The following is a 25991-nucleotide window of genomic DNA, read 5'->3' on the forward strand; positions in this document are numbered from 1 at the left end:
AAGGGGAAGGGCCAACCCGGAAGTCCAGCTGGGAGGAAGGAGGAAGCCTGCAGGGTCTCATGAACTGGGGAAATGTAAAAGAGTGCAGAAAGCAAACCAGGTGGGAGAAGAATCATCTCAACACTGTCCTCAGGGTGATTCCCAGCAAGTCAGCTAAGCAGGGAAAGCACCATCTCAACGCTGCTTTCCGAGTCGTTTATTCTCAGCTTTAGAGCTGGGACTTTCTTAGCTACAAGATCTCTTCGTGATCCACAACGTATGATGGCACTTGACTCAGTGGGAGTGACTGAGGGTGGAGACCAGGCTTCCACTTTAATGTGGTTAACTGCTGCCTATTAGGACCAAACGGCATTTACACAATTTCATAACACGTCCACGGGGCCTGTGCTACAGAACCTGCAACTCCATTCCACGTGCATTTTCACCTCACACACACACACACACACACACGGGCTTGCCGAGAACTGCTCTTCTCACATGTCCAATTTTATATGTTTAGAACCAAGCTGAAAATAGCCCTCATTTTTCTAAATTATCTGTGGATGAACACTCAATGAATACCTTGTCCTTGAAATATGGATCACGCGAGTGTCTTCTGTTAGGACAATGGTTAATCAAGGCTCGATATTTCTGATCTGGGGCACAGCTACTGCTGTGATGTCATTCCCAATCATGTAAAGATCTGACCAGATGAAATATCCACTTATGAATTTTTCCATTTTTTGTGGCTTATTTCAAACAATACACTGAGAAGTTAAAAATTTGGGGGGCCAGCTATGGCGCACCAGGTTAATCCTCCACCTGCAGCGCCGGCATCCCATATGGGTGCTGGTTTGAGTCCCGGTTGTTCCTCTTCCAATCCAGCTCTCTGCTGTGGCCTAGGAGAACAGTGCAGGATGGTCCAAGTGCTTGGGCTCCTGAACCTGCATGGGAGACCAGGAAGCTTCTGGCTCCTGGCTTCAGATCCATGCAGCTCCGGCCATAGCGGCCATTGAGGGGTGAACTAATGAAAGGAAGACCTTTCTCTCTGTCTCTCTCTCTCACTGTCTGTAACCCTACCTGTCAAATAAATAAATAAAAAATCTTAAAAAAAATTTGCTGTAAGACATGGAAGAAACAACCACAGATGACAGGATACAAAGGAAGAAAAGGGACCACAGTCACTTGAATTTGTGTCTCAGCTGGCCCTTTCTATCCAGGTGCTCCATCCACGGGTTCAGCCAGCTGGGACAGAAAGTAAGCAGGGGGCAACACTGTGTCTGCAGTGAACCTGTAGACACTTTTTTCTTGTTCTTGTTCTTGAAAAAATACAAGATATCAACCATTTACATAGTGTTTACCTTGTGTTTGGTTTTATGAGTAACTGGAGATGATCTAGACCGTACAGGAGAACAGTGGAGGTTACATGCACATGTAGGCCACTGAGCAGCTATGGATTTTGGTATCTATAGGGACTCTAGAACCAGTTTCCTGTGGAGACTGAGGGACGACCATGAACACTTTCTACAGCCAGCTCACAGACACAGTTTCTCTTCACTCCTTTGGAACAGGAATAGGTTGCTTAGTCTAAACATTTTAGGTTGCAAAGATATTGGAAATTGGACAAACTTTTCTTGTGTCTACAAAAATGGCATTCTTTCCTCTTCCACATTCAATTAGGTCCTTGGGTTGCCTTTCTAATGTTTGGTTTGTTGACCACAGAACCCAGCCTGTTCTTCTCAATGCAGGTAAAGGAGTCTACTTAATCATTTCTACTATTTTCTGAATAACCTCCAGAAGGTTAGGAGATTTCTCTCTCCAATTAAAGCAACAGTCACTGTTCAATAAGAAGTCAAAATAAAACAGCAGTGAGTATTGTAGCACATTGAAGGAGGAGGCACTGATATATTTTTCTTCCAAGCAAGGATGAGGCCCCCCAGGGTGAGTACAATCCCATTACTGACCTCATGTGACAGGGATTCTATTAGAACAGGTCTCCTGGTAAACACCCCTGGGAACTCTGCAGGCATTGTCACCTCCCAGTGGACCACAAAGGCAGGAATGATGCAGGTAGGCTGAGCTCAACCGAGTCCTCCTCTTTGTGAACCGAGGTCACTTTATGATACAAACACAGCCTTACCCTATCAGGTAGAGGAGACCTTGCCAAAGAATGGACTTGGGCATCAGTAACACTTGAAATACATGAAACGCCAAAAGATGCTACTTTTATTTGCTCCTCCCTGTGCACGCGCATGTGTGCACACACACAGTTTGTTGATGATGACGAACTTGCAGTAAGCAAAAAGTTTCAGAAATTTAAATGGTATCTGTTCCTTGCAGATTTGCACAACACAGGATGCAAAATGCTAGCAGCAAACTGATGGACAGGGAAGAAAGGATGGGGACAATGGTTAATTCTTCCCAGCTCTGTTTGGTCTACATCTGTCTGCCAAAGGCTCCCAGGTTTCCTACAGGCCTCGGTATCAGCTGTAATGAAGGCTCACCAGCTTGGTCAGAGGACAAGGGACAGAGGGGGATGCAAATCTCAGCACACATGTTGCCCAGACACACCCTTAGCACCTTCGCCTGATATACACAGAACCATGGGTTTGTAAGATCTGATATTTCTCTTCTCCTTGGATCATAAAGGGCAGGAAGGAAAAAGGAAGAAAAGCTGAATTCTCTGTCTCTCTGCAGGTGGAAGATTACCCATGTCCTGCTGCTTCCAACCCCGGTTTCCTTACATCAGCACCAATGAGCACGGCTCAGGCATCCTTCTGGGCTGGAGTTCTGGCTTCACTCACCTTTTCTGGCCATGACTTTGAACAATCACTGAAGCCCTCTCTCTCCTTCATCTGCACAGTGAAGATGTGTTGTACTGTCTGCCTTTCAGGAATGTTGCGCCTGTTATACATGAAAGCCTATGTAAAGTCCTCAGTAAAGCTTCTGGCATAGAAAAAGTGTCACCATTCAATAATTCTGATTCGAAGAATAGCTTAGTTGTTATCCAGTCTATGCTCCTGATGACCTTCAAAGCCTGCTGCAAACAATGTGACAGCCCAGGGCTGCCTGTGGACCTGCGTGGCCAGGCCTGGGCAGGAAAGCCTCTCACCACTCTACGAATGGCTTTTGTTGAGCCCTCCACAAAGCACGGACTTAGTTCTCTTGGCTACCTGTGTGTCCCCAAAGCAAGTGACCTCCTTAGGTGTGGTGAAAGCTTGAAGATACAACTGGTCTGGCCCTTACCAATGAACTTAACTTTCAATATTTTCTGGCTATTGCTGTGTTCTAGACATTCATGAAAGTGAGATCAAAGATCTCTGTCTCTCTCTCTCTAACTCTGCCTTTCAAATAAATAAATGATTTTTTTTTTTTAAAAAAAGGGGTTCCAAGGCCAGTAAGCTTGGGAAATCTACCAACCTTAGCTGATAATAGTACACATTCATATATCATAATTTTATCACGAGTTGTGAGAACTTGATCCTATGATTAAGAAATCTGCTTGACTTTGTCAGTATAGACTGTTTTTAGTCTTGTCGGCTTTGGCAGAAGCTTACACGCCTGCCATTGGTGGCCGGTGCTCTAGATCCGCCGAGTGCACAAGGACACTGAGAAGGCAGAGTGCTCCACTGCTGGAAGCTGAGCGCAGAGTCTGCCGGAACGTGTGCTGAGTGCCCCCAGTAGGTTTTCATGAAGACCAGGAGCTGTTTCAATGCAAATGGAAGAAAGCAGGCAGGAAAACAGGCTGTGACGGGGACAGCCATATGGAAAACAACATTAGATTCCTCAGAAATTTGCAAAGAAATCTACCATAGGACCCAGCCACCCCACTCCTGGAAATTTACCCAAAGGAAAAGAAATCAGCACATGAAAGAATTCCTTGTACCTTCATGTATACAGAAGCTCAATTCACAATAACTAAGACATGGAATTCACTCAGATTTTCATCAACTGATGACTAGATAAAGAAAATGTGGTATATGTACATTATGGAATACTCTTCAGCCATAAGAAAGAAAGGAATCCTGTCTTTTTCAATGAAGTAGATGTAACTGGAGACCATTATGCTTAGTGAAATAAGACAGTCCCAAAAAGACAAACATGTTTTCTCTGATATGCAGTAGTAAATATAGAATATAGAAAAAGTGTAAGAAAGAAACTGGCATCTTATGATTTGATTATTTTATAGTCCTTTTGGATATTCATGTGAACAATGGTCTTTGCATTTTTTTACCTGCTGAACATTATGGTTGGTGGTACATTAAGCCTGTGATTACAAAGTAAATTAAAGGTATGCTATTGCAAAAATTAAATGAAAAGATGGCAAGAAAGGAAAGAGGGAGAGAAGTATGGCTTCTCCCAATCTATGACTACATGATACCTGTTCTCTTTATATTAATGCAAACTAAAAGAATATTTAATCAGATAAAAATATTTTACAAGTTTGAATTGAACTGCAACCAAAAAGAAATGCAAATTTTTGCTACCTTGTGTTTCTATAAATTGATATTTACAACTGCGAGCCATTAGCACTTAAACAGTAATTTTTTTTTTTAACCTTGCAACAGTATTTGAAGATACTAATACAGAATCTGGTGAAGGGTAAATGGGTGGTGGTCATAATCAAATTTACTCCATTCTATACTTAATAAAAGACTGGAAAATATGTAACTGCCTGTGACTTATTGATTCTGAAGTATAATATAATTTAATATAGTTTTTATATTCGTCATTTCGGGTTGAAATACTTCTTAGCTATTTAAATTTTAAAACATTTTGATCTATGAAGCAAAATTGTAAATGATGTTAATGAATTGTTATCAGCAACAGGAAATGACTTTGTACAAGTTGTTGCAACAATGTTTATAAGACAGAGGTATGCTCCCTGTGTGTGTGTGTGTATTTTTCACAGTACTGCTGATTTGTTACAGGATGTCACTATGTCCTTCTCACAGATGGGTAAACTGAGATACCACAACCTGTCTAAGGCTGAGGAGCAATTCTCTGGCAAGGCTGGGAGCACCACACCCTGTCTGCTAGCACAAAGCGACTCTTCATCAGAAAAATTTATCTACAAATAAAAATTCATCTACAAGTAAAAAAGTATGTCACTTAACCAAAATGTATACCAGTATTTTTGGGTATAAATGAGAAGGACTACACAATTAAATGTGCACAAATGAGACATTATTATGGGTTGTTTTATCTGTATTTGCAAACACTTTATTCTAAAGTTGATTATAGTATCAGGATGCACGTGTCTTTCAAACAAAGCTTCTCTTTTTTCATTTTTGTGACTGATGATTTAATTCTGGCAAAAAATTTACTGTTAATCATAAATCTCTGAGGGAACTTCATTCAATACACTGAGAATCTCAAGGAATGGTAATAATTCTCAAAATGGAGAGTAGCAAAGTCATGAATTCTTACTTAATAATGGTACCTTTTTAGAAATCAAGACATTTAGATTTCTTCCGGAACACATAAATGAGGGCTGTACAATGTTTCTTCCATCAATCATCAACATATGTTGCCATTAGAACCCAGGAGAACCCTGCATCCACAGAACCCACTGGTTTCATGGGACAGAGCGAGTCTGATGCCAAGGAGAATGAATTCCCTTCATGTGTGTGCACCGCTCCCTGTGGGATCCGGCAATTTCACATTTCTACGGAAGGGCCCGAGTGCCTCACTCCTGGGTGGTATTTCGGCTCCTGGGCATGCTGTACAGACATCGTCTTGTCAAGCACTTATGAAAATGACTTCATTTGGGACAACCTTTTTCAAATATCTGAGCCAAAATATTTTCCTTTTCTATGAACACAAATGTAGGCCCTTTGTGCCAAGATCTGGGCTATTCCAGCAGCAGGGCCAGCCCTCATGTGTGGGGAGGAAGATGCCAGCAGAACCAGTGGTTCACAGAAGCCTTTCTCATCACCTATGTGCCTATTTCACAGTCCCAATCACTTTGGCTGGATTTTTAAATTTATTTTTAAAATGTCATTCCCACCCCATGCCCCAGCGCAAAGTTAACATGCGTTGATTTCAAATAACATGGGAAATATACAAAGCATAAAGAAGAAAAGATCATAACCCGTAACAAGCACTGGCAACACTGGGACACAACATTGCCCTCACAATCAAAATCTATGTGGTTGCTGACCTCCAACACATCAATCAATCAAAAAAGTAGAATGAAATTTAATCTACTTGGGCTTGAATCTGAAGAAGAATGTGGATAGTGAGGGATACCTACATAGCTTTCTACACAACTCTAAGCATGTACAGATGGTGTGAAGACTATGCTAAAATGGGATGATTGAGAAAACTACATGCTCACTCTTAGCAACTTGTCTCACATTTCTCTGTAGGTTAAGCTACTTAGACAAAAAGTTTCAGCTTCTGCCATCAGTTCTTTTTCTCCACTTTCTTAATAATTTCTAGAAGTATCAACCTTTTTTGATATAAAATTTTTTTTTAATTTTTTTTTTTTTGACAGGCAGAGTGGACAGTGAGAGAGAGAGAGAAAGGTCTTCCTTTTGCCGTTGGTTCACCCTCCAATGGCCGCCGCGGTAGGCGCGCTGCGGCCGGCGCACCGCGCCGATCCGATGGCAGGAGCAGGTGCTTCTCCTGGTCTCCCATGGGGTGCAGGGCCCAAGCACTTGGGCCATCCTCCACTGCACTCCCTGGCCACAGCAGAGAGCTGGCCTGGAAGAGGGGCAACCGGGACAGGATCAGCGCCCCGACCAGGACTAGAACCCAGTGTGCCGGCGCCGCAAGGCAGAGGATTAGCCTAGTGAGCCGCGGCGCCGGCCTTTTGATTTAAAATTCTTAAAATACATCCAAGGAATATTGTCATAAAATGTTTCCTGTAATTTTAACTTAGAAAAGCATATTTAAAAGATCTAAATGTTACTCTGTTCAAAATTTAAAGCCAGAAGTAATTCTGTGCTCATATTAATCAGTATTAAGTGCTCAAGCACACATGCAGTTTTAATTGTTACAAACAACAGTAAAGACACGGTCGAACCTAACCTCTGCCTCGGCAGATCAACTACTAGTTCACTCTTGTAAACGCTCAAGCTTCTCTGGGAGTTTCATCAATGAACAAGGGAGCTGGATCCTGCTTCCTAGACAGCAGTCATTCAGAACAGAAGCGAGCACACAAGCACAGGACTCTCGAACAAGCACTCAGGGAGATGGACACGACCACCACCGTGATCCTCTGGAGAGACCACAGAACAACATGGAGATTTGCAAGCACGCTAGTCAGGGCAAAGCACACTCACACCACGTGCACATGTAACCCAAGCCCCTCCCTTGTCTAGGAATCCCAAGACTCAAAGTCTGGGTTTCCCTTTAGCTATATCCACTGTTTTGTCACAGCATCATTGTTAGGATCTCGGTATCTGTCTCTATTTGATGGACACAGTTCACAGGTATGTGAGTTAAGAAGTACACAGAGGGATAAACCAGACTCAGCAGCAGAAGCTAAAAGTCCCGCAGTAACATTACCCTTAGCAGAATGTAATGGAATAGTTTTGCAAATCTGAAGGTCTTTGATTCTACAAATGGAAACTACATAGAATTAGTATCTTCCATGAAACACGTCCTACAACGTGAGTACTGGGTAGGAAGGACAAAGTGCAACACGAGGGGATGGGTTAGGTAGGAACCTGTAAAGCAAAGTCCACAATTCAAACATTTTTTCATTTATCTACCCATCCATCATCCAAAGTACTGATCAACACCTGTGTCTTAAACAATTAAATGAACACTTGTAAAAGATTTCCCTGTTCAAGTAACAATCAGTAAGCTACATGTAACTCCTGAACAACTGTGTCTTAAAGTGAAAGTACTATGACTTAGAACATGTCTGCATTAGCAGAGGTTCGTGTGCCACCACCTCTAGGCCACGCGTTTTCACTAGAGGCTGGCATTTCAACATCCATTGATACAGTACTTTTAAGAATGTAATAAATCAGTTCCTACCTCCACATAGTCCTTGGCATGGCCCCAATCTCGTTTGGCATCCAGATTTCCCAAACTGAAACATTCCAGTTGTCCAAGGTAAATTTTAGCTACCGACCGGCTAATTTTTCGAGTAACAAAATTAGCTCCTAAAAAGAGACAAAAGATGTATTATCAGTGGAGCACGTTTGACATTTAACAGTTTGGTGAACCAAACCCAATCTTGGCCTCTGGGCAATTCTTTCATTCCTCTCAATCCCCTTCAAAATATTAGAAAAAAAAAAAAAAAGAGAGAGAGAGAAAGAGAAAAGATCATTAACTGTCATTTAGACAAGTTAAGAAGTCCTAATTCTAAGTGTCACACCAGCTCTACTCTCATAACAGACATTTTTCTTTGGGGGATGTCTTAACATTCCTAATTTGCTCCTTCAATATGCAACCCAGGCATCAGGCCAAAGAAAAGCTATTGGAATGCCAGTTTTTAAACAGAAAATTCAAAAGAGTTGTATAAAAGGAAATGCCAGAATGGAAGACAGACATCTAAGACCACCCTGCTTTTTTTTTTTAAGAACACAAACATCATATATTCCTGTTAATAAAGCTATTTTGGGGTCTGTGGGGGAGAGGAGGGGGAAAGTAACTTAGTTCACAGGGCAGAACTAGTTAAAGGAAACAAAAAAGAAATTTATTTGGCTGCCTTTTTCTTAACAAAACAAGTGATCATTCTTGCTTAAAAATCTGCACAACCACCCAATACAAAGTAGGACCTGGCTCCAAATGGAACGGTGCTCCGCCCTGCACTCGCTGCCGTGGCTCCTACCGGCTGTTTGCTATCCACAGAAGGGCTCTCAGTGCTCCGTAAGTAGTCTGGAATGATTAGATGAAAGGTGCCATAAGCTGAAGAAAGTTCTGAAATTGTTTTCATGATCTCCGGTGTTTAATGACACTCTTTATACTTTTCTACTTTTTTTTTCAAGATTTATTTGTTTTATTTATTTGAAAGGCCAAGTGACAGAAAAAGAGAGAGAGAGAAAGACAGAGATTGGTTGATTCCAGCCACTGGTTCACTTCCCAGATGGCAGCAACAGCCAGGATAGGGCCAGCATGGGGCCAGGCTGAAGCCAGGGGCAAGGAGCTCCACACCCAGCTCTCCCATTGGGTGGTCATTTTCTGCTGCCATTCCTGGTGCATTAGCAGGAAGGTGGGTCAGAAGCAGAGTAGCCAGGACTCCAAATGGCATAATATGGAACATGGTGTCCTAAGAAACGGCTTAACCTGCTGTGCCACAACACCCATCCCATACCTACTTTCAAAAGACAATGACCAAATTTAAAGATGCTCTGAGACAACTTTATATCAGCCCCTGTATCTGGGCAAGGTTATCAGAGAACATTTAAGGACAGATTTTCAAGGCGAGCACACACACTGGAACCAGTGAGCAGTGCCTTCCTGCCAGGTAAGAGACACGAGCACGATCATGTACCACAGAGCAGCAGCCATCTCTGCAGGTGTGCAGATGTGGCAGAGAGGCAAACGTGATGAAAGCCTCAGCTCCCGGAGAAACCGGCACAGGAACAGGAGAGCATTGCTAAATATGCTTTCTACATTTGGGCTAGAATACGGCCTACTGCACGTTGAAACACAGATTCACTTACTACACAGCTTGGTATACAGGTTTATATCAATGCCATATCATTAAAAAAAAAATCCAAAATTCTCAATTTCCAGAAATCCAAATTCTCAATTTCCCTTAGTGATTCATAAAGAAATTCAAAGTTTCAACTTTTCACGGCAGTTAATAAACCACATGGAGATTCAAACAGCCTTTTGGGGCCAGCACTATGGCATCATAGGCTAAACCTCAGTCTGCAGCGCAGGCCTCCCATATGGCCACTCGGTCATCTCCCGGCTGCTCCACTTCTGATCCTGCTCCCTGCTATGGCCTGGGAAACCAGTGGAAGATGGCCCAAGTGCTTAGGCCCCTGCGCCCACATGGGAGGATGGACGAGGCTCCTGGCTCCCAGTTTTGGATGGGTTCGGCTCCAGTCACTGCGGTTGTCTTTCAGGGAATGAACCAGTGGATGGCAGTCTCTCTGTTTCTCCCTCTTGCTGTAACTCTACCTCTCAAATAAATAAAATCTTTTTAAAAATGACAACAGACTTTTCAAAATAGATATAATTATTTGAAAAAATTATTCTAAATCTATGACAAGAGTTTTAAATTTTCTATTTTTTATGAACTCATGGCAAATTTAAATTTATAACTAAACTCGGGATTTTTGCTGTGTGTCTTTCAGACTCAGGGCTCTTTTATGATCTCAAAGTATATTCATTACCTAGTGATGCCGAAGTATTAGACAAAGTTCCCAATACAGAACAGACCTGATTTTCCTGCTGATCAATAAACTAACGTTTAGGAGTCAAACAGAAGCATCTGATGCTGCCACACTTGCCTTTAACTAGTACTAACCCTGTGCTCAGCCGACCACGTACAGAGCCGGACACACAAGCAGCAGCCCCTCGGGCAGCACGCAGAGTGGGAGAGAGGCTGATAGACTAGTCCTGAGTACTAATGAAAGACAGGCATGCAAGGGGGATGGAGTCAGGGCCTGCATCTCAGTGACCAGACTTGGTCGGAAGTGCTCACCAGGAAAGGAGCCTGCACTGAGTGTCCTGGTGAGGTCTGGGAGGGGCAGATCAGGTTGGGATTCACTCAAGGCAGAAGGAGCAGCACACGCAAGGACAGGGAAGAGTCCTCTTCCAACCTTCACCACAATCCCAGGATGATGACCACCTCAAGGCGGCTGTCACCGTCAGCACTACGCTTTTTTTTTTTTTTTTTTTTGACAGGCAGAGTGGACAGTGAGAGAGAGAGAGACACATACACACACACACAGAGAGAGAGAGAGAGAGAGAAAGATCTTCCTTTGCCGTTGGTTCACCCTCCAATGGCTGCCACGGCCGGCGCACCATGCTGACCCGAAGCCAGGAGCCAGGTGCTTCCTCCTGGTCTCCCTTGGGGTGCAGGGCCCAAGTACTTGGGCCATCCTCCACTGCACTCCCTGGCCACAGCAGAGAGCTGGCCTGGAAGAGGGGCAACCGGGACAGAATTCGGCGCCCCGACCGGGACTAGAACCTGGTGTGCCGGTGCTGCTAGGTGGAGGATTAGCCTAGTGAGCGGCGGCACCAGCCCAACGCTAAGCTCTTTACATGGAGAACTCATTGAATTTCCAGAGCAACCCAAGGACTAAGAACTGATTTTGTACATGAAGCAGCTGAGATTCAGAGACTACGGAATTTGGCCACTCTAAAACGGGATTCAGAGTAAGATCTATGTAATTACAATGCTCAAGTTCTTTCAGTACTGGGATTCTGAATGTCGCACTAGAATTGTATATCCATTCTTGTCTGGGTCCAGAAGTTATCTTGGATAATTAGTCAAAATTTCTAGTTCTTAAAATTTTGATTTTACACGTTATTATTTGAAACAGCTATTTTGAGCTATAACTCACACATCATACCTCTCACCCATTTAGTCTACACTTGGATAGCACTTAGTATATTAAGAGTTCTATGGTCATCACCCACAATGAATTTTAAGAGTACTTTTATAACCTCCAAAAGAAGCCCCGTGCCCCTTAGCAGTCCCTAGCTATTTCTCCCCCATGCCCCAAAACTAGGCCACCACTGATCGACTCCTGTTGCTATGGATTTACCTGTGCTGGACACTTCATATAAACGCAACCATACAGTCTGTGGTCTTTTGGGACAGGCTTCTTTCCCTTAGGATAACATTTTCAAGGTTATCCACTTCGTGGCTGAAAGGAGACATCATTCCTTCTGCTAGCTAAATAATATTTATTTATTATTATTATTCCTTCTGCTGGCTAAATAATATTTTATTATTATTATTATTATTATATTATTGACAGGCAGAGATAGAGAGAGAGAGACAGAGAGAAAGGTCTTCCTTCCATTGGTTCACCCCCCAAATGGCTGCTATGGTCAGCGCGCTGTGCCAATCCGAAGCCAGGAGCCATGTGCTTCCTTCTGGTCTCCCATGCGGGTGCAGGGCCCAAGCACTTGGGCCATCCTCCACTGCCTTCCCGGGCCACAGCAGAGAGCTGGACTGGAAGAGGGGCAACCGGGACAGAATCCAGCGCCCCAACCGGGACTAGAACCTGGGGTGCTGGCACCGCAGGTGGAGGATTAGCATAGTGAGCCGCGGCGCCAGCCAATAGTTATTTATTATTATGACTCCTTCTGCTGGCTAAATAACATTTGATTGCAGGGAGAGAGCACACTGATTTATCCCTTCATCAGCAAACGCCTGGGTCTTTCCTCCTTTAGGCTATGGTGAACAACGCTGCTGTAACATCCAGCACAAATGTCCTTGCAGATTTGTTTTAATTTCTTTTGGGTATACACCTAGAAGTGGACTCCCTGGTCCCATGGTAACTCTATTTAACTTATGCAGGATCTGTTGACTGCTTTCCAAAGGAGCCATGCCACCTTACATTCTCACCAGCAGCAACACAGGTTCCAGTTTCGCCACGTTCTCCCTGACACTGGTTACACCCTTTCGCCTACAGCTGTCCTGGAGGGGACCTAGCGGAATGCCTCGGAGTACCCAGCGATCTCAAGCATCTGTCTCCCCGTGTGTTCCTGGTGACTTGTTATCTTCTTTGCAGAAATGTCTATTCAGATCCTTTGCCTGTTTTCTAACTGGGTTACATGTCTTTATTAGGCAGTTATAGGGGTTTTTTACATATTCTGGATCCATATCTCTTATCAGAAATAGGATTTACAAATATTTTCTGTCATTCTAAAGGCAGTTTTATCACTTCATCCATAATGCCATTTGAAGCACAGAAAGTCTTTAATTTTGTTGAAGTCCAATTTGTTTGTTTTGTAGTATATAATTTTGGTGCTATATTCAAATGGGTTTGTCTAACCAAAGGTCTTAAAGAGTTGCTCCTACATTCTCTTTTATGAATGTCATAGGTTTTGTTCCTATATTTGGATCCTTGATCCACTGTAAGTTAAATTTTGCTTACAGAGTGATGAAAGGATCCAAATTCATTTGCATGTGGACATACAGATATCCTGGTACTATTTGTTGAAAAGGTTGTTCTTTCTCCACTGAGTTGTCTTGCTACCTTTGACAAATTAATCACAAATGTAATTTATGACTCTAAATTCTTTTTTTAAGGATTTATGTTATTTATTTGGAAGACAGAGTTACAGAGAGAGGCAGAGGTCTTCCATCCACTGGTTCACTCCCTAAATGACCACTATGGCAAGAGCTGAGCTGATCTGAAACCAGGACTTCCATGTGGGTGCAGGGTCTCAAAGACTTGGGCCATCTTCTACTGCTTTCCCAGGCCATAGCAGAGAGCTGGATCAGAAGTGGAGCAGCCAGGACTCAAACTGGTGCCCATATGGGATGCTGGCACTTTAGGCCGAGGCTTTAACCCGCTGTGCTACAGTGCTGGCCCCTGATTTTAAATTCTATACTTTAAAAAAAAATTCATTGTATGACAAAGGCATAGAGACACAGAAATGTCTCCCATCTGCTATCCTACTCTCCAAATGTCTGTAGCAGTCAGGACTGGCCCAGGTGGAAGCCAGGAGCCTGGAACTCCATCTGGGTCTCCCAGACATGCAGTAGGGACCCAAGTCCTTGGGCTATCATCTGCTGCCTCCTAGGTGTGCAGGAAGACGAATCAATGGCAGAGCACCGCAGACACAGGCCAGGCACCCTGACGGGACGTGGCATCTCACACAGCAACATAACTGCTGTGGCAGACACTCACCCCTGATTTTATCCTGTTGATCTACACATCTGTCCTTCAGGCGCGTCCCACACAGACTCACTAGATGACGACTTACTATATATGATTACTACAGGTTTGTGACTAGTTTTAAAATCAAGAAGTATGAGTTTTTCAACTTTGTTCTTTTTAAAGCTTGTTTTAGCTACCCCCTAGCCCCTGAATTGCCACATATTAGGATCAGTTTCTTGATTTCCGCAAAAATACCAAATGGGATTTTGATAGGAATTACGCTGAATTTCTAGATCAATGTGGAGACTGCTTTTGTCCTACAAGTATTACATCTTCTGATCCATGAACACAGGACGTCTATCCATTTACTTCAGGTCTTTATAAATTTCTTTCAACGGTGAAGAAAGTATGCACCCCTTTTGTTAAATTTGTCCCCAGTTTATTTGTTTTCTTAATTGCATTTTCAGATTAATTTTAAACATTTTTACAAACATGTGTTATTAGTTTGTTTTTAGAAGAAACTTATTTGTTGTTTATCGAATTCATTCTCATTTTTCCTGCTTCGTTTCACAAAGCTGTGTTTTTAGAACAGAACAATATAAAGTCACAGAATGTAAGAGGTCACTTTGTCCCATCATTCCCAATGCACAGGTAAACGGAGAGGCACCGAGAGCCTCAGCACAGCCCCCACGGGGAACAAGCAGCCCAGGGTGCCCCAGCCAGCCTGCCTCAGCCGCTCTCCGCCTTGGGCTGCTTTCCCCAGCCCAGTGTGCGGCAGCACGTGCTTCTCCTCACAGGATGTGACTTTCATGCTTGTGAAGTGGGACACTTGTGGACAACAGAACCCTGATAATTATTTTAAACACACACATGCTTTCTGAGAGTCTTGAACCCCAAGACCCTTGATGGGAAGAGGACTAAGAAAAGTTTGCCTGAAAAACTGAAGGAAGGCTAGCTCTCTTAGCTACCACCTGCTTTATCTTGCACAAACCACTTGTATAGCTCTGAAGTTACGGTCTTGTCCGTAAACTACTTGTATATTAATATTTGCCACGCCAAACCACAGGCCACATTAATGTAGCTGGAGTGATGCTATAGAACACAAATCACTACAAAAACATAAAGATGATCCCCGTGTCCCTGTTTGTAAAACAAGGATGGTAACAGCACTTAACAGGTAGGTTTGATGTTTAAACCAGAAAAGCCAGGTAATATGATTAGTTAATATACAATAAAAGTTAATCATTATTATAATTATGACTTTAAAATGCTAATGGTATCTGTAATTAAGTTTCAGTTCAGATCTCTTAGCTCTTTTATGACTGTGTCTCTTAATTCTCTGATTTTGACAGTCTGAGAAGGAGAACTGATCTAAACAAACAACTACGGCCAAAAGCAGGCCAGGGACTCACACACAGAAAAGCCCTCGTCAACACTCCTGGAGTCAGGCTGCTCCACCTCGGGAGAACAAAGTGCCCACACAAATGCAGATTCATAAGAAGATAGCAGTTAGGAAAGGTTTCAGTCAACATTAGTTCTAAGATTGATAATCATGTGTTTTGCTAACACTGGTAAAATGAACTGAACTTCTGTTCAGGCAATACAGCAGACATAAAAACATGAGAAACACCAATAAACGCTGGATACAATCTTATTATTACTATTCCTTTAAATCCAAAGCTGGCCTCCGAGAAATAGAGGGAAGGCAAGCCCCTGTGTGAAAGGGAACCCCAGAGCTCTGATCCTGAGCGTGGGCTGGCAGGGCGAGAAGGCCACCTTCAATGTCTAAGCAGAGACAAAGTGGGAGACATCCGAGGCAGAACACAGGGACCAGGACTGACAGAGCACATTAGTTACTGATGATGCCGTTACTTCTATCAGGGCTAGCATCTTAAAGAGGTGTTTGAAGTTCTCAGTTGTCATTTCTATGAAGTGAGATCATAATCTCCTCTAAAGCCCAAATGAGTACCACATTTCAGAGGCTGCAGGACACTGCACCAGCACAAAGTACTTTTATTAGTTATAAATTCCTGCCGTCTTGGACATTTTTAACATGATAAATCTTTTAAAAAAATAAGGTCTTTCTTTTGATTTCTCTTCACACGACCTTCTCCATGGGAAGCCCAGGGGGAGGAAAGGCTGAAAGGGCTACATGGGAAATTCAAAACAGCAACGTTCACGGAGAGCAACAATTTCCTAAATCGCTCTACCTATCAAGGGTCAAGCCTGTCACAGCCCCCAACTCCTTACAGAGGTGATGCCCTGTGGGTGTCAATGGGCAGGTGCATGGCCTGGGGTCCTCCCAAAGGAGAGGCTCCCAGGTGGAGCTGAGTAGAGTGGGGACAGGCGAGCTGTTGGCATTTTCGTTTTCCTCTCTGGGCACAAGCCTACAGAACAAGACAGCATGCAAACCTTCACCCTTTCGTACTTGAGAATCTGAAGAGCTCTCCTTAGAAGCCATCTATGTAGGCGTAGGGCAGCTGAATGAGGATACGCTAGCCAAGGAAGTAAGAACCCCACAAGTCACAAGTAGTGGCAAGAGGGTCGGCAGGCCCGACCCATGGCCTGGAAGTGGTCCAGAGGTGGTGAAAAGGTGCCCTGTAGTTAGGGCTGCGGGTAGACCACCTAGGCGTGAGGCTGACTCCCCAGGAGCCTCAGGACAGAGAAGCCTGTGAATTCTGCTAGCAGCAGATGCCAGGGAGAGGCAGGCCTGGGCCCAGTTCCTCCTCTGTGGCCACCAGGAAAGGGGGCAGCTCCGAGCAGCAACTCTGCAGCCCACACCAGGAGGCACTCAGAGGGTCCCACGTAAGCCTGAGGACACTAGGTGCCCTCGGTCAGAACAAAGCCAAACAAGCCACACCTGTGTCACCTTTACCTCGATGCCATCTTGAGAAACCAGGGATGTGGTATTCCTAGAAAGACTAGTTTCAACACTATGTTAGAGCGGACACTGAACTATCTTTTCAAACTTAAAATCTGGGTTGGAGGGTGTTGGTATAAATTAATCTTTCAGGAGTGTATTAATTTCCTATGGCTACCAAAACAAACTACCACAAATTAGGTGGCTGAAAATAGCAAACATGTTAGTTTTACACTCTTGGAGGCTGGCAGTCTGAAACCCAGCAGGGCCAGGCTCCTTCCGCGAGCTCCAGCAGACAAAACCTTGTTCCCTGACACACGGCTGCATCCAGCGAATCTGTGCCTTCAGCCTCACATGGACTTTTGCCTTCTCTGCATGTCGGTGTCTTCACTCCTGTTTCCTGTGAGGACACGTCTCATCGGGTTTAAGGCCTAGCCTGATAGTCCAGCAGGATCTTTTCATTTGAATCCTGAACTTAATTACATTTGCAAAGATTCTTTTTCCAAGGCAGTCACATTCACAGGTTTCAGAAATTAGGAAGTGGACATTTTTCTTCTGGGCTACCACTCAACCCACTCCTAGAATCAAGGGTCAGAACACTTAAGATATGTGATAAAACATAAATGGGGAATGTACTACTTAAATATCAACACAAGTGTGATTCATATAGCTTTCATGAGCACAGTGTCAAACAGGGTCTCCACTTTCACAGAATGAGCTTACAGGTGATAGAGTAAGTTTTCCCTCCTTTTAGCTTGTTGGTGAGTTTGCCTCAAGTGAACAGCTCCCTGGGTCGCTTTCTTCAGAAAGCACTCACGCGTCGATTCATAATTTTGGACCAGACGTGCTGTGCTGTGTGTGTTCCTGTATCAATTTCACTTCTCATCATTCTTTTTTGTGTCTTTCTTCTAGCATAGGCTGCCCTCTTAAAATGCATTCTTTCGATGTTCCTTTAATGCAGAGATAGAGCACAATTCCAGGTTGAAAATGACTTCCTTTTTCATGCTGTTGGTATCTGCCCACTGTCTCCTGGTTTCCAGTATGTACTACAGAGGCGCCTGCTGCTGGTCCCACTGCCACTCCTTTCTAGGTAATGTGTTTTCTCGTTGGTGTCCTGACGCCCTCTGTTCTCTGCTGAAGCGAAGTGTCCATCCAGTGTCTCAGACACAGTTTCCTGCCCAGTGCTCACAGGGTATCTCCTGCAGGGGCTATTTCATCTAGACCGGACTTTTCAAAGCAGCTTTCTCTTTAAATACTACCTCACACTCCATGTTCTCCTGAGAATGCTACACTTCCTCATTTTTTTTAAAATGTAGGTTTTTGTTTTTTGGTTTTTTTTTTTTTTTAAGATTTGTTTATTTATTTGAGAGGCAGAGTTACAGACAGAGAAAAAGGTCTTCCATCTGCTGTTTCACTCCCCATACGGCCGCAATGGCCACAGCTGGGCTGATCCAAAGCCAGGAGCCAGGAGCTTCATCCGGGTCTCCCACGTGGGTGCAGGGGCCCAAGCATTTGGGCCATCTTCTACTGCTTTCCCAGGCCATTAGTGAAGAAGTGAATCAGAAGAGGAGCAGCCGGGACATAAACCGGGCCCATATGGGATGCCGGTGCTGCAGGCAGAGCTTCACCCACTACACCAGGGCGCCGGCCCCACTTCCTCAATTTATCTTCCAATCTTTTTTTCCTCCACAATCTTGGGTCAGTTCCTTAGACTCAGCTGATCTTCCCTCAGCAATCTTAAATAATAATAATTATTTTTTGCATTTCTAAAGTTCACTAACACTTTTCATTTTTATGTTAATTAGTTTTTAATGGATTCAATATGGTTTGTAGAGACAATCCTAAAAATATAATATTCCCTTCTTCCCTCTCCTTTTTTCCCTCCCATCCTTTTTCCTTCTTTTTGTATTTTTTTTAGTTTTTGAGATAATATATTTTAAATTTACATTACAGTAAAAAAGGCTCAAAACTTCACCAAATAAGAAGTTTAACAAGTAAAAAGCAAAAAGACCCTTAGTTTAGTGTAGACACAGCTACATTCAACAGTACCTTAATGGAAAAACAACCCTTTCATCCAAATACAGTAAATTTTAAAATAATCACAGATCATTAAAACCACAGTAGTGTAACACTCTTAACCATAGGTGTGACAAATATATAAAATAAAATTTCATACAGCTACATTTTCAGCAATACTGACACACACACAGGCATGTTTTTTCCTTTTTGGTTTTGGTTTTATTTTTTGTTTTGCTGTTGCTGTTGTTGGTTTAACTTGAGCTCCCACATACGAGGAGGAACATGTGGTATCTGTCTTCCTGTGTCCAGCTTATTTCACTCACCATGATGTCTTCAAACCTGCCAGGACATTTTAAAACTCTGTGGCTTGCTCATTGTTTTGTGATTTATCACTTTATCTCTATGTGTTTTTGTAATTTTATCTCCTGAATACGATCATAGCAGTACTTGGAGGTCCTGGGGGACTAATTTCTTATTTATTATTTCTGCTGACTGTGACTGATGGTGATTTGTTTCTTTGTCCACTTGCTAAAGGTTTATATTGAACAGTCTGGACTGCAGGAGACCAGAGGACATTCATGCAAATGATGGTTTCCCCCTAACAGGGCAAGTGTCTGCTTCCCTTGGGAACCAGGAATACTGACCCCTGAGGTCCTCCCCTCCCAGGATCCCCACGCCAGTGAGGGTCTGCTGCTCTGCCATGCTGCCAGCCCTCCCTGAAGGCCTGGACAGTCGTCATCTCTCAGTAAGTGGCCATGGGGGGTACCATGTTGGCATGCCAAGGCTCCCCTTCTACCAGCAGGAGAGGAACTGTCAGAAAGATGACGAGGGACCTAGAGAAATAAAGAAACTGCATTTTCTCTGCACATCTGGATGTAATGTGAGTAACTGTGCCACGCTGACATGTATTTATTTTAATTTTCACTTTAGACAGTCAGAAAACATTCAGTTTTACATTGTATTTTATGTGGAATATATGTGTACCATGAGTATATGCATATAAAAATATACGTATTAACCTCCAATTTTGCCTCACTAAAATAGTTATGTTTAATGATTTTGTTTTTCACATCCAAGGCAAACTACTTTTTTTTTTTTTTTTAAGAAATTTGGAGCCATCAGATCATCATGTCTCTATGGTCCCTCCTCATCACCACACCTCCCTTCCTGCAGAGACAGGTGATGGGGTGGCTGCAGGGGCACAGCAGGAGGGGTTCAGACACAGAGTCACAGCCAAGGTCTCCATTTCCTGGCTTTGTCCTGTGTCTGGTCCTCACATCATGTGTGTATACATGTAGTTTAACATAATCCTTGTTAAACTTTCTTCTATCTTGTCTTAATATAATATCCCTGTATTCAAGTATCTTCTAAAACAACAGCTGGCAGAAAAGAATGGATGAAATGTATAAAACATACACCTTAAATTACCAGCATTGAGCTAGATACTGGAATTGCCTTTTAGACAACGAATAGTGGCACACTTGCTGAAATTAAAGAATTTTATCAGCTACTAAGTCACAATCTTTCTCACAATGTATTATTACTTCAATAGAGACTTTTGTTTTTAAAGACAATGCAATAGTTGGCACTGTTTAAAGTGGAAGTAGGGGAAGAAACGCTAGGAAAGGTATACAAAGTTCTACTAGGGACAGTTCTGCTGCTCATCACAAGAAATTACTAATTTTTCAAGTGTATATTTCCATGGCTCTCAAATTATACTAACTGCTAAGAAGCAACGCAACTGTGTGTAGCAATTTTTGCTGTTTGTATGTGTGCATGACTGTGTATTCATATGCATGTACACATGTACATGTAAAACATGGCCAGACAGTATTTGAAGTAATCACAATTTCTGTAATAGAAATTCTGTTCCGTTGCCCAATACTTCTTCCAAAAGTCCTTGATTTAAAGATTTTTTTTGGAGTTAGATAAAGTACAAAGACAGTTTGGACGATACTCATTGCAAAACAGAATTCATTCCAATTTATTCTGAACCCCACATGAACCTCCGCTGTGGGGCCCTGCATTTTTCCCCTGTGGTAATCTCTGGCCACCCCACTGAGAAGTGCCTGGGCCGTGGCTCAGGACAGACAGGGTGTAGAAAGAGGAGACACGGAGAAGGTCACGGCTGACTGAGCAGACCACTGAGATCAGAGAGATCATACCTCATTTGCTCACCGAGCCCTGCCAAGAGCAACACTATTTAACTGCAGGTACTCAGAATCCAGCAGGCACGCTTAAAGGAATCGCAGGCTTGAAAGGGGACAATTCACAATGTGCGTTTGTCGGGGACAGCTTCCACCTTTTGGCAAGTATTTACAAATATGCGTTTAAAGAGAAACGCTCAAACTACTTTGCTATTTGCAACCAGGCATTTTAATGCATTTCCCACTGACTGACAACTGAAACACACAAATCCTTATCTCAGAGTTTCTCAACTTGGGGCACTGCTGACTTGTGGGGCTGGATAACCCTTTCACTTTTTGTGGGGGTATACAGTGCATCCCGATCTTTTACCCATTAGCTGCCAGCAATACCCCCTCAGAAATGATAACCTCCCCAACTTCCTGCTGGGGAGACAGGGCCGCAGCTGAGAACCGTGGCCAAACAAGAACAGCCACGAAGTCAAAACTACGTTCTCTGTAGAAGCTGACCCGGCTCCACACGTGCACTGCGTGAAGCTTTCTGTTCCTTTGGTACAAGGGACTCAGGAAGACTCAAGAACTAATGACCACGAGGTATTTACGTCATGAGGAGACTAGGAGTCTTCACGTGGGGCCAGAGTGGCTCTGTGATCCTGCCTGGCCTGCTGAGCAGGGTCTAGGCGGAAAGCCCACATTTGGGAGTCATCCATGTGGATGGCGTTTCAAGTCCTGAGACCACCAAGAGAGGGAAGTGAGCAAGAAACAAATCCACAAACACTACCACGTTCGGAGGTCAGACAGAGGGCGAAGCACAGGAAGGCTGAAAAGGAGAAATCAGGGAGGCCAGAGTGCAGCAGGAACACAGCAGGATCCTAAAACACAGGAAGCCAGGTCCCAGGGAGTAACACGGCAGCTGCCGGCCGGAAGGACAGAGCCAGGAGGCACAGCGGCACGAAGGTAACCGGGCCTGGGATGGGACAGCTTTGGGAGAATGCGCAAGTCTGAGAGACAGGGCATCAGAGGAATGCAGGCAAGGCTTTTGAGACGAGGAGCACAGACAAGCTTTCTGAGGGCTTTTGCCGTAAGGCAGAGAAGAGGGTGAGTTTGGGAGGCTTGAATTGGAGAGGAAGAGCAAACAGCCACAACAGCCAGGGCTGGGCCAGGCAGAAGACAGGAACTGGAGCTCCGCCCTGGTCTCCAGCATGGGGAGCAGGGAAGCTGGCCCGGCAGCAGAGCAGCCAGGACTGGAACCAGCGCTCCAACATGATGCTGGAGCCACAGTGGTGACTTGACCCTGCACCACCGGCTGTCTCTCCTCTAACATCTGAGCGTCTGCTCCGCCCTCCTGTTGTAGGGACCACTCTGCTACCTTAACCTCACAATAAGACGTAAGGGAAAGAAGGTTCACAACAGAAAAGGATGTCAGGGGAGAGCAGCAAATTCTACACATCCAATGAAAACTCACAGGGATAACATAGAAATTCGTGCCTCATCTTTTGAAAGTAACTCCATTTTGTAGAAAAGACTTCGGCACTTAAAAAAAAAAAAAAAGGACGCCTTATTTCCACCATGCTTTACTACTCAGGCTTTATTTCAGAAATGATACAGGAACTGCTTTACGGATGCCAACAGTGACACCCAAGCCTCTCAGATGCAGACTTCTCTAGCGCACATCTGGACTAAGAAGTGTAGGGACATTTATGAAATATAAATCCAGTGTTCAAAGTGACTTTAACAAAACAGTACTGGCTTTTAGCCATCCCTGCATAAAGGCTGCAGAGCAAGACAATCTTCTAAAGTCTTCACTTCCAATTCTTCATCTGACAGAAAACCAGGACAAGACAGGGATCTAGAAAATGAGGCAAGTGTGCAGCCTTGCACAGTCATCTCACTTGGCTCTCAGGACAGTTTCTGCTCTTCCACACGCCAGACCTTGAAAACAATGAGGACGAATGCTGCCAACCCAGGGGAGTGAGTAACCTTGCCTCCGCTGTCATCGCTGTCACGAATACTGTATTTCAACTTCAAACAGGTTTTCAAGAAGGGTCAGACTCCAAGTGCAAGAACATATTAGGAACAAAGGGTGATTTCCAGGCACTGTGTCCGTCAGCGAGCCTTGACACGACTGCTGCTACGGAGTCCACGTGCAACACCAAGGGAGGGGAACTGTGACTTCTCTGCTCCACCCCCATGCTCTCCTTTAGTAACGTCCCTGCCTCTTGCAGTCCCTCAGCTCTCTGGGGTTTGCAAAGAGGAGCCTGGGGAGCGCAAGGGAACCAGCACAGTGATGGAGGAAGCGAGGCACAGGCTGATTTTCTAAAGAACAGCTACTGAGCATAAAAGCATGTGGTAGGCGCCACACAAGATGTGTGCCAGCCCTGTTGACACCAGATCACAGCACGCAAGGAGGCAAACTGGTTCACCAAAAGACTCTTGGTCCTAGGAAAACCGTCTTGAATGTTAGAGTCCACACATAGGTTCCAGTGGCCCTTATGTAATTTGCAAAAACCAATGTCTGTGAGCTGCAAAACCCAATACTCTTCAAATCAGCTAGGAACAAACTGTCAACAAAACCACAAAAAGCAAAATTAACAGTCACATAAGACAAACAATATAAAGAATTGTGAAAAAATGAAGATATTTGTCATTTAGCAGTATCACTGACATGGTACTCACTAGACAGCCTCTAAAACTAATAACATGATGAAGCATAGTTTCTGAAAGTAAACAAACTGAGGTAAAACAGAGTTTAGTCCCAGGATTTTTTTTTCTTAAGGATTTTTTTTTTGAAAGGCAGAGTTAGAGAGAGTGAAGAGACAGGAAGGAAGTCTTCCATCTGCTGGTTCACTCCCCAAATGGCTACCAAACAGCAGGGCTATGCCAGGATGAAGCCAGGAGCCTGGAGCTTTCTCTGTTTCTCCCACATGAGTGCAGGGACTCAAGTATTGGGCCATCTTCCACTGCTTTCCCATGCACTCTAACAGGGAGATGGGTCGGAAGTGCAGCAACAGGGTCTCAAACCAGCACCTTTATGGGATGCTGGAGTCACAGGCAGCGGCTTAACCTGCTGTGCCACAACGCCAGCCTTTGGTCTCCGGATTTATGTCAACTATGTGACAAAACTCGGGTCAAAGATTTGCTTCCATATTTCACTTTTTCACTAATCAAATTTAAGATTTAGCAAACTCAGAAAAAAAAAAAAAAAAACCAAGAGGGGCAATCACTGTGGCACAGAGGGTTAAACTGCCTCTTGGGACCCCTGCGTATCAGAATGCCTGGGTTGGAGTGTCACCTCCACGTCTGACCCACTCTCTTGCTACTGCGCACCCTGGGAGGCAGTGATGATGGCACAAGTACTTTGTCCTTTTCACCCACAAAGGAGACCCGGATGGAGTTTCTGGCTTCTGGATTTGCCCTGGGTCTGCCCCAGCTGATGTAGACATTTGGGAAGTGAACCAGTAGATAGATTGATCTCTCTGTCTCTCTCTCTGTGTGTGTGTATGTGTGTATGTGTGTGTGTCTACCCCCCCCCATTTCAAATTTTAAAAAAATATAAAAACATTTTTAAAAAAAACCAGAAAGGAAAGAAGAACCAGCAAAATGCCAAACAGCAGTGAATGTCTTCAGAAACGATTAGAGGATAAGAAAGGGAGATGATGGACGAAGCTGATCTTGGAAAACAAAGCAGGGTAGATGAGCAGCCAGCATAGGAGCTGTGTGATGTCGCCGACGGCTGCATGGTGCTGCAGGCAAGCGTGTGGGTTCAAATCCTAAACTCTTGGCTTACTTTGGAAAGGTAGTTTAAGCTCTCTAAACTCCTGTCTCCCCACCTATAAAACAGACATAATCATATCTACCTAATAGCTTTATTATTAGAATTAAAAGAGATGAGAGAGAATAGTGCCTACCACATGGCCAGGAAAAACTAAGGGTACGCTGCTGTGTCATCATTTTATAAAAAGTACCACTAACAGTCCTACCAGAGGACAGGTTTTTATAAATGCGAACTAATAGCTCAGGAGCAACTCAAACTTCTCAAGAGGGATCTATGTTTAAACTTCAACTTTTAGAAGCACTTAGAATCAGACTGGAAAAAGGAACAGGCTGAGAACAGCCCAGCAGAGGCTTTGGGGGACGTGGCTGTAGGGCTGCAGGGAGGGAGGACTGGGTGCAGGCAGAGCCACCACAGACCCACCAGGTCCTATTCCACAGTGAGCAGTTGCAGCAGCCCCAGCCCCAGCCCCAGGGAAGCTTGGGTGGCCCTGAGCAGTCTGTTCCCTCTTGAGCTCCTGGGAGCGCACAACCCCTGCACCCCCACTCCAAACCCAGCCCACAAAAGCAATCGCATTTTCATAATCATGAGTTGTAATTGGCACAGCAGCATTCAGTGCTGTCCAAGTTCTGCTCACTGAATAGAGAAGCACACATGTCCATTTTTCAAGATGTGCATTGTTTCATTCTACTGCCAGCCATGCACGGGTAGATTGTATCCTTTGCATGTATGTCCCTGTCCTAAAATATGGCTGGAAGGAATAACTCCCTGTGTCTACAGCTTTAGGAAGCCTTCCTCAACATCTTCTGAGCATGCCTAGTCCGTGGTCTCCCAATCGGAGATGTATTGGTACCAAGGCCCTTAACCATGCATAACTTGGTCTTCCTCCAATAAAATTAATCTGTGCTTGTCTGAGAAATGCCTCTCCCTTCTTAGGAAAGAACTGCTCCCTGGCACAAACTAACTGCTAGGATCATTCAGAGGCCTGTGGGCCAGGAGGAGCTTCTCCCCTGTGCCACTACCTAGTTTTCCTCCTGTGGGCACAGGGGCTCCCCCATCCCACTGGGGAAATCATGCTACAGTCACCTTTCTCACGGCCAGGAAGGAACCCTTGTGATCAGACCATGTTTGCACTGCCGGATCGCGTTCCCTCACGGGTTAATGACTTGTACTTTCAGCTTCCGGCACCTTCTAAGAAATCTGCAACTTCACCAGCGGGAGAAGAAAAGAGCAGACATCGCCTTGCACATAAGATTCTGCACATTCTGCGAACTGTTTACTCCACTCATCATTAGGCTCTCTCCATACCACTAACTTCTACATAACAATAACTGGGAAGTAAACATCCCACAAACCACAGGGGGACAGACCATCAGTCTCTAACATTTCATGCCCAATATCCTGTGAATTACTTTATTGGGTGTTATCTACGGTAATTATCACTCACCTACCTCTGAATG

At 44.1% G+C, this 25991-nt stretch overlaps 1 protein-coding gene across 2 annotated transcripts in view; it reads right to left on the reverse strand.

The window, feature by feature from the left end:
• Window positions 1-25991, reverse strand: part of GMDS (GDP-mannose 4,6-dehydratase) — a 632400-nt gene that overhangs the window by 303893 nt on the left and 302516 nt on the right. For both annotated transcript variants that reach the window (XM_062187315.1, XM_062187317.1), the window contains exon 7: window positions 7972-8099. In XM_062187315.1, coding sequence (XP_062043299.1) covers window positions 7972-8099 — 128 coding nt within the window. The remainder of the gene's footprint in view (window positions 1-7971; window positions 8100-25991) is intronic.

Source organism: Lepus europaeus, chromosome 3, assembly GCF_033115175.1.
Source record: "Lepus europaeus isolate LE1 chromosome 3, mLepTim1.pri, whole genome shotgun sequence".
NCBI lineage: Eukaryota > Metazoa > Chordata > Mammalia > Lagomorpha > Leporidae > Lepus > Lepus europaeus.